A 17,287-nucleotide genomic window follows, 5' to 3' on the forward strand; every position below is an offset into this window, starting at 1 on the left:
GGCAGTTGGATAGAAAATTACTCGCAGGAGATGGTGGTCTTATGTTATTCCTAGTATCGGGGGGGTGGTTTGCCAGTATTGGAATACTGACTACCTTTCAAACATTAAACTGCTAGAAATGTGATGATCCTAATACCGAGTTTCGCCAGGAACTTGGGGAAGAGGAGGAAAAACACATTGTCGTGCCTGATACTGCATACCTGCATACTGATAACCCCCAGGCTGGGTCTCATTTTGTGGCTCGCGAGTTAGCCAGAGCAGAAGAGCTGCAGTGAAGATGGGGTGGCTACCAGCTCCATTGGGCGCCTGTGGGACGCAGGCACTGCAGGCTGAGGGACACGTTCAGGAAGAGTTGACCAGTGGCATCCCCACCACCAACCCCACTGGAAAAGTAAGCAGCGTGCCTGGGGAGGATACCCTGATGTGGATGCTCATGCTTGCAAGAGAAGGAAGCAGGTTGGAAAACTCAGACCTCTGCCTAGTCACGGGGAAACATAAATGAATGGCAAGGAAGGGCAGCTCTGACCATGAGGGACGTCATGGAGGTGTGCCAGCCCGCGCATGAGCTTGTATTGTTGGTCAGAGACGAGCCCACCAGTCAGCACGTGCCACACACGTGCCACACACGTGCCCCAGGGCTGCATAGTCTGTTCAGCCCTGCTCTTATTCATAAACATGAGTGGACAACCAAGACGTTTGTGGAAACCAACAGTCAAAATACGAAAGACCAACATAAGCAAAAGGACAACTGATCTTGAAAGAAAGAGAGTGATAATTTGGGGAAAGAGAACTTAAGAGGAAATTACAACTAGTATCATCAGAAACATTTAAGAGGTTGGTTATTGTATTCCAAAATGAAACAAACAAACAAAAGATGACATGAAAAACCCGGGGAGAAAGAGTTCTTGGAAATTAAGGAGAAAGTTTGCAAAACTAAAAATTTCAGTAGATGGATTACATACTATAAAGAACTTGGCTTAAAGATACTGTTGGCAATATAACAGAAGAAAATATGCTAGAGGTGACAAAGGAAATGCCAGTGTCTTCCCATCTGAAGAGTCAAGTATCAAACTGGATGGGAGAGGAAGCTCTGTAAACATGGACAAATCCCCAAAAGCATCCAAGATAAGGAAAGACTGAGGTTACCTATCAAGGAAGAAAACTCTGATAGTCCTTGACCTTCTCAGGAGTAACACCTTGTATCTGTTACAAGAACAAATAATTTTGAATCTACAAGCTTATGTAGAGCCAAAATATTATCAATCAAGTGTGAAGATATTTTTAGATCACTTGCAGGGATATAGAACATTTCCCTCGCAATGGATTTCTGAAAAAATTACTTAAGCATCTACTTCAGGAAGAAGAAGGAGAAGGAGGAGAAGAATCCAGAAGGTATTTCCTTATTCAGACCTGGTTAAATTCCACTTTCCCCATCACATCTTCCCCCTCCTCCAAGGTCACTTGCTGAAGATGCCCAGGGCAGTATCTGCCATTTGCATTCTTTCAGCATGGAACCTACATTGCCATTCTAATGGGAACCCGTCGGAAACCACATTCTAGAGTCTGCCCAACTGTCATTTCAGGGATGCTTCCAGAGAAGGGGGTCAAATGTCCAAAAATATTTTCTGACACAAGTTTTTGGCTGGGTTGGTAGAATAACATTCATATATGACAGAATATAGGATTGGTTCAGCTCTGACAGGTATTTTGACATTTCAGTAGAAAGCAGGAAAACATAATGGCCAACAGTAGGGGCTTTGGAGTCAGAAACACCAAACTGAATCCCATCTTCCCCATCTTAGGACCTAAACCCCAGCTTCCTCATCTTGAAAATGGGAAAACAGTGCCTATCCCCATCCTTGAAAGGATAACACACTGCATGCCTCCCCAAAGCCTGACCCGGGGTGACTCTTCAGAACTGTATCAGGAATGCATCATAATAATCGCGCTCGTCACTAGTGAAGAAAAGAAAGGAAGAGGGTTGAGAAATGATGTTTTTGAATTAATTTTGGTAAATGCCATGAAGTGTTTATTTAGCCTTTGAGTAGACATAGTGGGTCAGAATCAATTAAACCCATGCCCCGCAACCCACAGCTCCCCCCGTGACGGCAGTGAGCTGGGCAGCCAGAGAAACGCCCTTCAGGACTTCCCTGGGTCTCCGTGGGGGGCCCTGCTCCGGGTCTGTGTGTCCATCCTCTCTTTATTCCTGTGTTCGCCCTAACTCCTGGTTGCGACGTTTGCTTCCTAGATGACAGCTATCTTCTCATCCCTAACGTGTGTCTTTGTTGGGTGTTTGCAGCTGTGGGTGTGTTTTTATCCTATAACCAGATGGATGCTGAGACCTGTGAGACGGGGAGACCTTTCCGCGTCGTCCTCCACCTCCCCCCACTCAGGCCCCCAGCGGTTTCAAAATATGAAAGCCGTCTGGAGGGTTGAGGCTGATTTTCCAGGGGTGGGGGCAGGGATCACAATGTGTTTTGAGTATTGAACCGCTGCGGACATCGAAAGTCTCAGCCATGCTGTGTCCCTCCACACTTCAGTAATCAGGGCATCCAGCAAACCCATAAAAACCCCAACTAATAGCATGAATATTCAGTGACCTAGAATAGTAATTAGTGTCATGAATATTAATGTGATCGGACTTGCTTTTTCCTCTCCTCTTTCTCTCCCATCCTCTTTCTCCCTCTCTCCCTCTCTCTTTTTTTTTTCCACTTAGCCGGCTCTAAAGATGGGTCATAATGAGAGCATTTAAGAGGGAGCGCGCTCTCCGCCGTGACAGGGACTGGGGTAATAAGGAGAGCTTGATTAACGCGGAACACTTGGGGGAGAGATGAGAGGCTTCACGTGGGCCTGGTCGGGGGAGGCAATGAGACCCCGGCAGCTCTGTTGCTGCTCCCGGAGATTAATGAGGCCTAAGAGTGCATTAGGAACAGTGACAAAGGTTTGATCTAATGGGCTCAGTCATTTTTCCTTTGAGTGACAGACGCACAGAAGTAATTGGCTGTGCAGAATGGCAGCTCATTGGCGGTACTTAAGGATACATTATCCCCGTTGTGTGGCCCGCAGAGGCTGTTTATCAAAACTGCTCACACTGCAGACGCTGAGTCGCTAAGCTGCTGCTACAGTGGTAATAGCTATTTTAAAAAATAATAATAATAACGCAACATGCAGCATCAAAACTAGATCCGTGGTTGTCTTGTAGAAACAAAGTTTTTCTTTGTTTAGTTTCAAATGGTCTAGAAGACATCTTCATAACCCTGGAGTCTGTAGAATCCGTTCTGTGCACCAGATGAGTAGTCTCCTCCTGGTGGGTCGAGCTGCAGGCTCATTAGGACATCAGAGCCCTTGGTCACCCGATTATTTCCCACATTTTGGATTCTGTTTACAGCATGAATCCGCCGATACATAAATTGGATGCTTTGGCCAAACACCCTTCTAGCAGCTTTGGTGGAGCACTTGCAGATGGTCGCCTTCTTGGTTGAGAATCAGTTTGCTGGAGAATACTCCCCAAAACCAGTATCACGTGGTGATGTCTGCTTCCATAAACCAGGTTTTATTGGAGTAGGTTTTGATGGCTAATTAATAATTCATTATTTTTAGGTTAAAAACGTTTTGTGGGGTTTCTCTAAGACTAAAATTTGAAGAAGTTGGTGACATCTGAAATGAAATGGTTCTAAAGTTATTATTTGATTCTTTATAAGTTTTGGCATCTGCTTTTAGGAGAAATGCCTTCTTACTGTTAGTTTTTTCTGTGTTTAGATGTTTCTCCCACTGAGATTTAGGCAAATGTGTGCTACATTGTTTCCATCATTAAATTGTAAACTCTTTGAGGCATAGACCATTATTTCTCTTCCTTTGTTATCCTCTCCTAGCTTCGTGACCTAGCAATTATTTTTGCATTAAGTAAATATTCCTGAGTATCGCCCATCATGTGAGATGTAAGTGATAAATATTGAGAGTAAGTATTGTTCGCTTTCAGATAACGGTTCCTCCATTTCAACATTCCGTGGTCAAGATCATTGGGGTACAGTTCACATATAAATCAAAGCCATACCTTCCAGTTTAAGGAAACTGTCTTCAATCATTTGAACTCTAAATGGAGTGTTCTTTTCTGTAAGAACTGACAAAAGCAAGTTAATCCTTGATGGTTTCCGTTAAAAACATAGAAAGATGATGGAGATACTGAGCCATACATCTCTATGGGAACAGATATCCCGATAAGTAAATAAAAGTTGCTTTAGAAACTCTTCCCCCATCTTAAAAATGTGTGTGTTCAGTGAAGAATAGCGTTTCAGCTGTTGACATGATGCTTTCAAGATTGGGAAAACGGTCAGCATTGGGAAAGCTCTAGGAAAGAGGGCGGCTTTCACTGACCCAACGGCCTTCAACAAGGTAGCTGGCCGGGGCCTCGGCTGGGACCAGGGCCTTGGGTTAGAGCCTTTCTGTGCTAGAGTCAAGTCTGTGGTTGGCCCACTTGCTCCATCATCATTCCCACATTGGCAGAGGAGAACTTTTCCAAGTCGTCATGATGTTTTACCAGCTCCAAACCTTGTGGCCTGGCATTTTGAGAAACCACGCATACAGAGACTGCGCTTCTCCCTCTGGAATATTCCAAGTGAGTGGTTAAACCCCAGAACATCCTGGCCCACAAACAAGCACTCCCCTTCACGTCATTAAGAGTTGCAAGCATGGAGTTCCTCAGTGCCCTCACCCCCTACAGGCTCTCTCTGTTCAGTCCTAAGAGATGGTTCTATGAAGCCTGGATGGGGGAGGAAGAAGTCCAAGTGAGCACTTCTGGGGGTGGGGCTGTGTGGCCACCTCCCTGAAAGGGCTTATAAACTTCAGTGAGAGCCAGGGAAGACTTCCCTCAAAGCACTGCTGTCAAGTTGCACTGAATTTTGTGCGAAACACACCTACTGTAGGTGTCAGATGGAGGAGAAAGAATATTTTAAAGACAGGACTATTATGCATGGCAAAGGAGGAAACTGAGCTTTTTTTTTTTTTTTTTTTTTTTTTGCGGTACGCGGGCCTCTCACTGTTGTGGCCTCTCCCGCCGCAGAGCACAGGCTCCGGATGCGCAGCCTCAGCGGCCATGGCTCACAGGCCCAGCTGCTCCGCGGCATGTGGGATCTTCCCGGACCAGGGCACGAACCCGCGTCTGGCAGACTCTCAACCACTGCGCCACCAGGGAAGCCCTGAACTATTGAATTAAGTTGTTGGGGGCATAGAACCAAATAAGAAACTAGGAGAGAAGATGATATGAGCATCTTGGACTTTCTGTTTTAGAAAACATTATTACTTGAGTGCTATATTCATATTTTATTGCTTAAAAAAATCCTTAGTTTTAGCCTCCTTTTGTGTAATGTCACCATACCTCATTATAACTGTATTGCATATAAACTTGTTCATGTTACCCGTACCAAGAAACGGCTTGTAGGTAAGTAAGCATTGTGTAAGCATCATGTGCATAAGCATAAGTAAGCATTATGGTGACACTCTCCATAGACAGCTTTAGAATCCGTAGTAGCAAGTGTTCCTCAGGCAGATAGATATAAATGGGCAGGATGAGAAGTGCAGGTGTCGTTTTGCAGTGATGAATGCTGGGCCACCCAACTGGAAAAAGCAGATTTTGTCATTGCAATAAATATTTGAACTCTTTCCAAATATCAGAACTTACCTTCTGATTGTGCTTAATATTTTCTTCTTAATTTATACCAAACACCAAATTCTATCCATCCCCAAGGTGGAGCAGCATCCCAGAGATGGGATGTAAGCAGGACCATGGATACTGTAACTCACCTGTCCTTGCCCGTCACGTAATCTCATTCATCCATTGCTTGCCTTATGTCCCAAGCACATGATTTCTTTCCTTTCTGTCTTTCCTTTTATGAACTCTACTTCTGATGACTTTGGCATTACCTTTGGAATTTGGGGAGACTAAAAGTGGGAAGACTGTCGCCAAGTTGTCCCAATGCTAAATGCTGTACTGGTCCATATACAGGAGTAGGTGTTCAAGAAACACCATCGGTGAATGAGTGTTTGGGCTCATGTGAAGTGATGAATGGCTAGGACACCAAAACACAGATAGGAGGCAAACAGTCCGAGCAGTTTACACACGAAGAGACACCGCCACGAGAGACACAGGAGTAAAATATCCAGACTTCTTAGATCTTAAAGTCAAACAAAATTAGCAGTATCACCATTTTTGCTAAAAAATTAAATTGTAGAGAAAAGGACAACTCACTGTTGGCAAAATTAATGACATCGACTGTCTTCAGAGGCTTTGCAGTATACGAAGTGCTTTATGTAATTTGGTCCTTGTATTAACCACAGGGGGCATATTATGATCATCATCATTATTATCTCCATTTTATCATCATTGTTACTGTTCTATCCATTTTACAAATTCTGAACTGACTTGTTTTCAGGATGCCCAGGTTCCATCTTCTTTTAGCCCACGGGTCATTAAGAAAATTAATTAATAACATATATGACGAGTCAGAAAGATGTTAATGCTGTTTAACCCAATAATAACTCTTCTGGGATGTCAGCCTAAGGAAAAGTCTAAAAGCAGAAGATGTCCTTTGCAGTATTGTTTATAATGATGAGAAATTGCAAGCAATCAAAACTATCCAGATGTAGGAAAATGGCAGTGTAAGTTATCTACATTAAATCTGTAAGATGTTATATGTCTGAAATTATTATTATTATTATTATTTATTTACTTATTTTTGTGGTACGCGGGCCTCTCACTGTTGTGGCCTCTCCTGTTGCGGAACACAGGCTCCGGACGCACGGGCTCAGTGGCCATGGCTCACAGGCCCAGCCGCTCTGCGGCATGTGGGATCTTCCCAGACCGGGGCACGAACCCGTGTCCCCTGCATCGGCAGGCGGACTCTCAACCACTGCACCACCAGGGAAGCCCTGTCTGAAATTATTTGAAGGTTTTGGAACAACATGGGGAAATGGCTGGGAAGTCATAATACAGAAGTGTTATAGAATAATACATCTTTTCTATTGTTATAATTAAGAAAAATATATGTATATGTTCAATAATGAGTTGATCTATTAGATGGGATTTTGGTAGACTTCTATTTTACATTATTTGTGTATCTGCATAACCTTGCAAAATAAGTTTCAGTAATTTATAGAACAAAACATACTCCCATTTTTTCCCTATGACATCATCATTAGAACAGGGAGAAATCAGAATAAAATGAGCTATTTCTACATTTTAGGAGATAACCATGAACTATCTAGTTCCAGGATTTTCAATTCTGGGCATGGCCACCGTGTTGCATTTAGTGTAATTACATTTGTCATTACCACTGGGTCTGGACTCTGTACATCCTTTTTTATCTGGTAAGCATACTGCAGAAAACATATAACCAAAAAAAAAAAATGCATAGCATTCTGAGAAACACAAGATTCCTATCTCAATAGTAGATGTGTTGAATTGCACGCTTTTACAAAACAAGTATCACATAATGTGGAGTCCTGAATGCCTGCATCTTTAAGAAAAGCTACTGAAGGTGTCCTTGGAAAAAAAAAATCCTCTTAGCCTGAAATCCTGGTTGCCAAAAGGAGGGCAGATTTCCAATGCAAATACTGTGGCGAATGGGCCCTCCTCACAGGCACTTAAATCATTTGTATCTCACTTTTTATGGTAGTGTTGTGAATTATATTATTTTTGGGTTTATAATTAGAGGATGGAACAGATGGCGAAGGCCTAGTTTGAAGTGATGTGGCCATTAGAAGAGCCTCGGTCGTCCAGTCCTGATTCCAGCAGACCTGGTTTTCCCCCCCGCACTCGGGATAGGGCATGGTGTAGCTGTAGGTTTGCACGGTAGCCTTGCACTCTGAGTTTTTATAACATTTGAAGCCACATAGGAATGAAAAAGGGCCTATAAGAGCAATCGCTATTTCAGAGGGTGAGGCCTTCAAGGGGAAGAGTCAGTTCCTATCAATTCTATTTCTGTAATTATGATTTTTTAAAAAAATTACAAAGTCCCACAATGGACGTAAATGTCTCTTTCACACTCACGTGCTCATAGCATCTTCTTTGGGTTTCTCTCCTCCACTCTCAGTGTACGAAAAACTTCATTATCACCATCACCAAGCATTTCTGCCCTTTTCCAGGCTGTTTCACCAATAAGTCAAATGCCAAGTATTGTTTTCCTAGTTGAAGCCTTGGTAGGGTCAAGTCTCATTATTGAAGGTAGACCAAAATCAGGATGTGCAGTGAGCAGAATTCTGTATTAAGAAAAAAAAAAAAGATTGTTGATAAATCTCTATTTAAATGCTATGAAAAGCCTTATTTCAGGGTATGTTTTAAAAAATCAGAACAGGCTATTTTTAATGTAATAAGCCTATAGCTTAAAAGAGGAATTCTCCCTTTGATGTCATTTGGTGGATGAAAACATTCTCTTTCAATAGAAAACCAGCATCTTTTTCATGCTCGTGTGAGATCAGGCAGCTATAAATGCCATATTCACTTTGAAATGCAAATTGTTTAAAGAAAAATAGCATATGGTGGAGGTAAGTACCTTTTCAAATCAACTCTTACACTTTAGGGATGTAAGCAAAGCTAAAATTATTCTTTGGGAAGAATCTGGCGCTTTTGACACATGGAAGCTTGCACTAATCAGCTGGCCCAGTGGGCACACACATCTCCATATCAAGGCACTGGTGTGGGGCTCCGTGGATTAGCATCCTAATGCGCCCGCCCCTGCTCAGCAAGGCCAGCAGCCAGCTGATCAGTAGAGGGGATCTTTGAGGACACACTCTCCTGTGTTCAGAATGGGCCAGGAAGTCGACCACGTATGTCATCATAACGCAGATACTGTTTGGGAAAAAAAAATACTGAGACAATACCAAATGGGTCTTTTTGTGCCTCGCTTCCTCTGGATGCCAGCATCCCACGCTTCGTAGGGCTGGGCCGCTCTTTGGGATGTAACACCGGTGAAATTGTCTCCTTGCTCCTTGGTGACTTCTTCTCATACTTCCTGATCTGACCTCTGCATTCACAAACCATTCAAATGAGTTTTTTGGGGGTTGGGGGGTAAGTTTTATTGATTAACATACACTTACAAAGTGCAAAATCCTAAGTTCTAGCTAAGTGTACGGGTGACCAGCACATAAGTCAAATCGCAGCAGGTGGCTGGCAGCCCAGGAAGCCCCCGGGCCCCATCCCATCACTGTTCACATCTTCCCCTACACACACATGGGGGTGAGCATCGTCTCATTTCCCACTCCGTAGATGGGCTTTGCCTGTTGGGTTTGACCCATCGTATGGTTGTATGGGACCAGGACAAGTGGAGCCCTCGCGTTTGTCTTCTTCGATCCACATCCTGTCTGTGGTGTCTGTCCTGTTGTGGCCCATGTCAGAGGCCATTCATTCTTATTGGTGTGGATCTACCATGAGATACCCATGGTGGATGGATGGACGTTTCAGCCATTCTCAATAATTCTGCCATGAACATTCTTGTACATGTGTTCTGGTGGATTGTTTCTGCATGTCTGTATGATATTTTTGTCCTTTTTTTATTTTTAATTTTTTTATTACAGTATAGTTGCTGTACAATATTGTATAAGTTACAGGTGTACAATATAGTGAGTCACAATTCTTAAAGGTTATACTCCATTTAGGGTTACTATAAAATATTGGCTATATTCCCTGTGTTGTACAGTATATTCTTGTAGCTTATTTTATACCTAATAGTTTGTACCACTTACTCCCCTCTCCCCACTGGTGACAGCTACTTCGTTCTCTATATCTGTGTGTCTGCTTCTTTTTTTTGTTGTATTCACTAATTTGTTGTATTTTTTAGATTCCACATTGAGTGATATCATATAGCATTTGTCTTTCTCTGTCTGACTTATTTCACTTAGCATAGTGACCTCCAAGTCCATCCATGTTGCTGCAAATGGCAAAATGTGATTCTTTTGTATGGCTGAGTAATACTCCAGTGTGTGTGTGTGTGTGTGTGTGTATGCACCACATCTTCTTTATCCATTCATCTGTTTATGTTGGTGTGATTTTAATCCAGAGGGATGTGAAAGAAAAAAGAGGAATCTTTTAAGAGACAAAAAACGAATTGGGCTGTTCTGTGAAAGCTTTACATCAGGCTTGGGTTGTCGGGGGATAGTGGTAGGTAGTGTCCCCTCTTTCCATATGATTATTTACAGAGATGGGCCAATTCCAAAGTCTAAAATAAATCTACAGTGTTCCATGAAGTTTCTCCTGAAGCTTCCAGCAGGCATGATATCCTACCTCTTTGACCTTCTCACAGCTCTTGTGTTCCTTGCCCTGCATTTTGGCCACTCGTGGGCTTGTCTGAGACCTTCTTCTGGACCAGACGGTGGCTGGTCCAGGCACTGTCTTCCTCATCGTGCCTGGCACAGCAGGGGTTCCATGCAGTGAGACAAGGAAATGTAGTAGGTCGGTGTTAGAACTGGTGGCCAGGACTGTGCAGGGTTTGATTTGACCCTCCCTGCAAGTTCAGCCAGCCTGCCTGTTTCCTGGATGGTGAGACCCCTGGGTTAGGACAAATGACAGCTTGTTACTCACAGCAGTAGCAGTGGCCAGAGTCTCAGCAGTGTCATGCACCAGTTCCCTCGGGGCCAGGTGACACCAGCATACACAGTGCATCCCATTACAGGAGAGGAACCCCGAGCTGAGGAAACCCCAGTCTTGTATAATGGGGTACAGGCACGCCTGCCCAGCCTTTGCCCTGGAACGTGACGTTATCATCCCGACAACACACAAATCCGCCCTCCTGTGGAGGAAGACGGTCTCTCCATCATCCAAGTCTGTTCACTGCACAGACATTCCTGAAAAGGTCATCAGAACAAAAAGTTGCCACCCCCCTGTGCCGTGCCATGAGGGACCCGTGCACCTGTCTCCCAGCAGGAAGGGGGTCTCCTGGGAGAACTCGGGCCCAGGGAGGGTGGAAGACGGGGATATGAAGGGAGAGAAGGGAAGGAAAGATGAAAAGTGCCCTTCCCACCCACAGGCAGGCACAGCCCTGGTGCGCATCTCGGGGAGACGAGCATCCACCCGCCTCCTGTTAAGGCCTTGTGTCTGCTCGGAGCTCAGTGAGCTAGAACCAGTTGTTAGACCTGCCCCCTGTGCTCCAGGGGAGGGGACGTCCCAGTCTGGCTTGTGGAATCTCTTCTCTCTAGAGAAACACAGACGTGCCTGAAAGACAGCAAGTTCCAGCCCTGTTCTGAGTCCCCCCTGTTGGAGAGACCCCAGCCTCTTGTCTTGTTTTCTTGAAATTCTGCAGCAAACAGATACGGTTTAGGTGGTCAGCTGGCTGGGAGAGGAAGCAGTCTTTCTCCCCTGGGCATCACCAGGGCCCTGGTTGGGCAGGGCTCCTCTCAGACCGTGTGCCCCTGCGGTGATTAGCTAATCAACACGGCAGCCGCCCCGCCCCGAGCCAGGTGTTTCTGTGGATCGTTGTGGGCCATGTGGGCTTTAGATCCCCAGCTCTTCTCTTGATCACCGGGCGCCGAGGCCTCTGCCTCACTTCAGGCTGACCCTGACTGCCCTTAGAACAGTGTTTAGGCATCACTCGGTCGCAGGTGGTCTTGATTTTAAGACCCTTCGCTCAGGGAATCAGATAAGTCACAAGTGAGAACTCCAGATCCACAGCCTTAATTAATAACTTATTAGTGTGAAATGAATTGCCGTTCGATGAGAGAGGTCACCCTTGAGTACTTTGAGAGGAGAGAAAGTGATTTGAAACTTAGCACCTCCTTATATGCGTAGAGGTGTTTTCAAAAGTGGCGAACACTCCCTGAGTGCTAACACGTAGGGCAGGGACAGGTCAGTATTACTTGACCAGTTAGTTACATTCATTCAGGAACAGAAATGAACTTATGCACTAGCTTCTGTTGGGTGTGTGTGTGCGTGCATGCCCTTGAAAATAAGCATCAGAAATTATGACAGAAAATACTATCATTAGATTTTAACTCTATAGTTACTAAAGATATTCATGAAACAGTTGGAGGGTAGTTGTTTCCTTTGACTGAAGGATTTACTCAAAGTTAAGTAGAAAGGCCTCAAAATATGACCACTGGCTCAAGACTGCTCATGCTTGGGACAAGATGTGTCATGAGCCACATTAAGCCAGCAAGGCTACTTTCACAGTGTCAGGACCAAGTCTGTGGACCACTGGTTTGCTTCAGAGTTGGAACATGTGTCTTTATGCATTTACATTTACAGGCAAGCACCTGTTTGTGTATATATATTTAGGGCAGAAACAATATTTCTTACCCTTCATAATTTTTTTTGTTTCCTTATGTCACAATTAGTTGATGTTTTATTATTTGATTTTCAGAAACATTTTAACTGAAATTAAAGTGAATGGGCATGTATAAAAAAGAGATTTACTCTCTTGAGAGAAAATGAGGAATGTTTTCCTTCTGAAATGAGAATCGTCCTCTGTATATTTTTGGAAGATTTTGTAACTCGTGGTCACCAAAGATCAGGAACTAGGCAGGCAGGTAATTGAGTGAAGTTGTGGGGGCAGGAGGGCTGGTGTGGGCCCTGGCTTCTTGCGGTGTAGATTCAGACAATTCAAGACATGCCAGACAGATTCAAGGCGTGGAGTCATCTAACTGTTTCTGAGCATAAACATAGGCCCATGGCTGCCGCATCTTCTTATTTTTCAAGCAATGCGAGAAACCACAGACTTTTAGATGCACACTCCAACTTAATTCTACTTAAAAAAGAAATCATTGCCCTCTAAGCAAAAACACATCTATGAGCTCACCCCAGACGCCAGGCCCCAAGATTATGGATCTGTTTTAAAATTTTACTTCTATAACCATGTGTCCATGTACACACATTCATTTGGCTAAAATTCAGTCATGGTGTCATGGTGTCTCTGTTTAGTCTGACAATTGGGAATTGGGTGTGGTTGGGATAAGAAGACCCTCGCCAGCTGGAGGGCCCTCAGGGTGGGCTTTCTGAATGATTCCATGCAGCTGTTTTGGGTCTTGTACGGATTCTGCAATCAGACACCAGGACCACACAGCCTTGACAGGAGTTTCTTCACTCCAGAGATCCCAGTTTGGTTCCTTGGGGGCCCCTCAGGAGCTAAACCCCAGAGTGGATCCACCAGCAGCTTAATGTGCTGAAAATTCCATTCGACAAACAGCTGGAAGTTTAAAAACCAGATGTATGATCAGCATCATCACATAGTTTTTCATTAGCTTGTACATTTGAAGGAATCTACTCTTTCCCTGGTAGATGTTTGGCCTTAAGATGAAGAACTTGTCATCCTAAGACTACCTCTTTATCCGATGTCTCTGTTTGAATGTTTCCTGCGGCCCTGACCCAGAGTTCAGATGGACTTGGCTGTCCTGAGTGCCTGTGGCTACTTACTCGCGGACTTTGGCACCAAGTAGTCAGTGCTAGATGCACTAAGATAATTCTCTCTACCTTTTGACTGGAGTATGTCAGGAGGGTCTGGGGCTGGTCGTCCTCGGAGCCACACCCCAGACAGAATGAACAAGGAAAGGGGCACTGCTGGACTCATCTGCCCAAAGACGGATGGATGGTGAATTTATTTTTGGTTTTTCAGGTGTTTTGGCCTTGTGTGCCTACAGGTGGTATGAAATGAGGTTTTGTGGACAAATCCCACCCTTGATAATGACTTGTCAGGGGTACAGATGAGCGCTGAAGGGAGGGAGGCATCATCCCCCTGACATGCTCACCAAACAGTAGGTGTCGCCGTGGGCAGGGGGGCTCAGGGGGCCTGGCTCAGAGTGGGGTCACAGCCCACATGCAGCTTCTCGTTGTGCTTTTTCTCCTATTCTCTTTCCATCACTTCCTTTTCCTTCCACCCACCATAAAAATATTAGCTTTTTTTAAAAATAAAGCTCTTTTTTTATACAATTAGTTTTTATCTATTTCTTTATTTATTTACTTATTTTTGGCTGCGTTGGGTCTCTGTTGCTGCGCGTGGGCTTCCTCTAGTTGCGGCGAGCAGGGGCTACTCTTCGTTGCGGTACGTGTGCTTCTCATTGCGGTGGCTTCTCTTGTTGCAGAGCACGGGCTCTAGGCACACAGGCTCAGTAGTTGTGGCTCACGGGCTCTAGGCGCACAGGCTCAGTAGTTGTGGCACACAGGCTTAGTTTCTCCGTGGCATGTGGGATCTTCCCGGACCAGGGCTTGAACCCGTGTCCCCTGCATTGGCAGGTGGATTCTTAACCCCTGCGCCACCAGGGAAGTCCCTTAACGTTAGCGTTTTTATGAATACACGTGGTGAAAGTGGAAGGGGCCTCAGAGCCTCAGGAGGAGTTGTGAACCCCTCTTAAATGGTGGGCGTGCAGGACCAGGGTCCCCACAGGGAAGGGAAGGCAGAGGCCCACGCCCTCCTGCTCAGAAGGGTTTCTTTGCAAAGGGACAGAGGTGTGGGCAGAGAGAAGCTGGGAGGTAGTACAGGCACCAGGGCTGGCACAGTGGCACTAGGACCACCACGGACCCGAAGGGAAAGGAGGGCGGGGGTGGCCCAGGCGAGCCTCCAGCGAAGGGACAGCTAGCCCAGGGCGCCCGCTCAGGGAGGGAGGCCAGGGATGCACATCTCCATTTCACACTCCTGTGCTTCCCCCTCGTTCAGCCCAGCTGGGAGCCAGAGGTAACCCAACAGGCGCCCTCCTCAGAAGGGAGCAGGGCATAGAAGGTGTGGGGAGAAGGTGGTGGCAGACGCGGGTGTCAGCACAGGGTCAGGAGGAGACCCTGCCATGCTGCCCGACAGGTACGCCTGGTCAGCTGCTGGGCATGCTGTCCGGCTGTTACAGCACCCTATTGTACAGGGATCTGGCCGAGGAGAAGCGCACCCAGAAGACAGCTCCAGGGCACCCTAAATGATGGATGACACATGGAGAAAACCCGGAGGAGCGTGTGGTGTGTCCCTTAGTGCTGCCTGTCTGTGCCTTGGCTACTCTGTACCTGTGAGATGCTACACACCTAGCCCTGCTACCCAGGCTGCTGAGGGCCGGTGCTGGAGCGGGCACCAGCTCTGGCTGACGCTGCCATTCAGGATGCACGAGTTTCCGCGTTTTTAGGGCTCGGACAGGTCCTAAAATCAGAACATCAGAGTGAGGAGGGAGATGGGAAACTGGCTGAAGACCCTCTGCAGCTCAGCCGAGGAGCCAGGGCGGGTGCACTTCCTGGGAGCATCTTTGATCTCAGTGGTCCGCGGCAGGGAAGAGCTTTCGTTGTAGTTTTTGTGTTCGTCCATGGTTATTTTCTGGTTTAAGTGTTTGGTTTTTAAATCAATCGGAGCTCTCCTGCAAGCCCACTCATATTTTCACGTGTGCACATGTCACCTGGGGCTCTTATTAAAAAGCAGGGGCGAGGGTGAGGCCAGGGAGCCTGCATTTCGAAGATGCTCCTAGGCGGTGCAGCTGCTTCTGCTATGAGGCCCGCACTTAGGAAGATACGTGGGCTCCCATTCTTCCTTTCTTAGGTGGTACTTTTGGCTTTGTTTCTGGAATCCGGTAAACCTGCCTAGGAATACTTACTTTTACGACATTCAAAATGTACCCAGTTCCCACAACAGCATAAAATCGGCATCATTTTTTAAGGTAGAAATATATTTTTCAAAGCAAAATTCTTCCTCTTCATTAACCGCTTGTTTGTCCTATTTGCTCACGTTTGTGTTTCCTTGACGATTTTGTCACTTCCGGATGCTCTGTGCGATTACAGTGAGGACCTTGTTTGTGGTAGAGCCCTGGTTCCTAACTCTGGCTGCTCACCAGCATCACCGAAGTCCTTTTGAAAATGCGTATCCCCTCAAGCTCTATCCCCAGACCTCCTGAATCGAAATGTGAATTTCTTGAAGCCTCTATTTTTAAAAAGCTCCACGGGTAATTCTGGTAATTGGCCAGATTTGGGAACTACTAATAGGGTCTGTGTATTTAAAATCTTGTGCTATGAAAACCTTCTATGAAAACAATTTTGAACTTAATTGGTTCCAAACTAAAACAATGGGAGGAATGTTTAAAAAAAGAAACCTAATACCTTTAATACCTTTGAAGATCTGCCTACAGATCTAACAAACGAACTCACTGGCAGCAAGGTATGATTGGCGGAGCTTTAGAGAAAGGCACTTAATTATGTTTTTGAGTCTAAAATTGGTGTGACCAGATCGTAATTCATTTTGATGTTGAGCAACTGATTCAAATCATTAAGTATACAATGGAACCATTTTTCATCGCAGTCTATGTGCGTGCTGTGAAGTTGCTAAGGTTATTTTTCCTCTGTGTAGTCTTCTCAAGGTTAAGAGTCAACTTACCTGGTTTAAGAGTCTGTGTTTCCACCGATGTCGCATCTGGCAACTTTGATTTGTGTTGATCATAAAGTATATCTTCCCCGCGAAAGTAATCCTCTGGCATCAGACAGTTGACCCCCGACTGGTGATCATTTCATTTCCATTGACGTGTGGATGCAGCAGGGCTCCTTCAGTGCCCGGCTCGCTGGCCTGCCAGGAATATCGCTTCTCCCAAAAGTGGGTCTTCTGTCTTCACCGCTACTCCATCTAGAGATGGCGGCGGTGGTGGTGTGCATCTTTGTCTTGGATTGTGGTGGGTGTAGCCATCTGAAGCATCGGGTTCCTTTGTCAAGCACCATAAGACCTGCTTCAGCCTATCTTCCTCTGGAACCTTGTTTCGTGTGATGCTTCCACTTGCCCTGTATCGGGACGCCGGCTGCTCTCGGTGTCAGGTCCACAGTGTGCAGGCGCGTAAGCCCCTAGACTAACTCGTGCCGGTTCGGGTGTGCAGTGCGCGCTGGTGTTCACCTGACTTGTTTATTCCTAGGGAATGTCACTAGTGCGCCTGGGTCTCAGATGGTGAGCGGCGTCAGCCTGGGCTCCTTCAACAGCCGACCGGACGGCATGCAGCAACGGTCCTACTCTGTCTCCAGTGCCGACCAGTGGAGCGAGGCTACGGTCATTGCAAACTCAGCCATCAGCAGTGGTAAGAGAGGGCACAGCCCCACGGACCTGCGGCCACCTCGCGGTCCTCGGTTGTCAACCAGGGGCTGGACATGACGCCCCGAGCTCCGCTCTGAGGGCGGCCACCCTGTCGACGATGCCTGGCCCGCCTTCCACCCGTGGAGCGCTTTATCCTTGATCGGCTGTCTCACCCACAGCATCTCGTGTCCTTCTTTGGTGCAGGGAGCGGTAGATGTTCATTCCCACTTGACAGATTTGGAAACTGAGACCGCAGGCAGGGCTGAGACCCGACTGCAGGTGGTATGCCCCTGATCACA

General features: G+C 46.0%; 1 protein-coding gene across 5 annotated transcripts in view; it reads left to right on the plus strand.

The window, feature by feature from the left end:
* Window positions 1-17,287, plus strand: part of AGAP1 (ArfGAP with GTPase domain, ankyrin repeat and PH domain 1) — a 566,346-nt gene that overhangs the window by 387,922 nt on the left and 161,137 nt on the right. For 3 of the 5 annotated variants that reach the window (XM_081243347.1, XM_081243348.1, XM_081243351.1), the window contains exon 12: window positions 16,834-16,992. The exons of the other annotated variants lie outside the window; for them this stretch is intronic. In XM_081243347.1, coding sequence (XP_081099473.1) covers window positions 16,834-16,992 — 159 coding nt within the window. The remainder of the gene's footprint in view (window positions 1-16,833; window positions 16,993-17,287) is intronic. 5 annotated transcript variants of the gene reach the window in all.

This window comes from Mesoplodon bidens, assembly GCF_964165515.1.
Source record: "Mesoplodon bidens genome assembly, chromosome: 8".
Lineage (NCBI taxonomy): Eukaryota > Metazoa > Chordata > Mammalia > Artiodactyla > Ziphiidae > Mesoplodon > Mesoplodon bidens.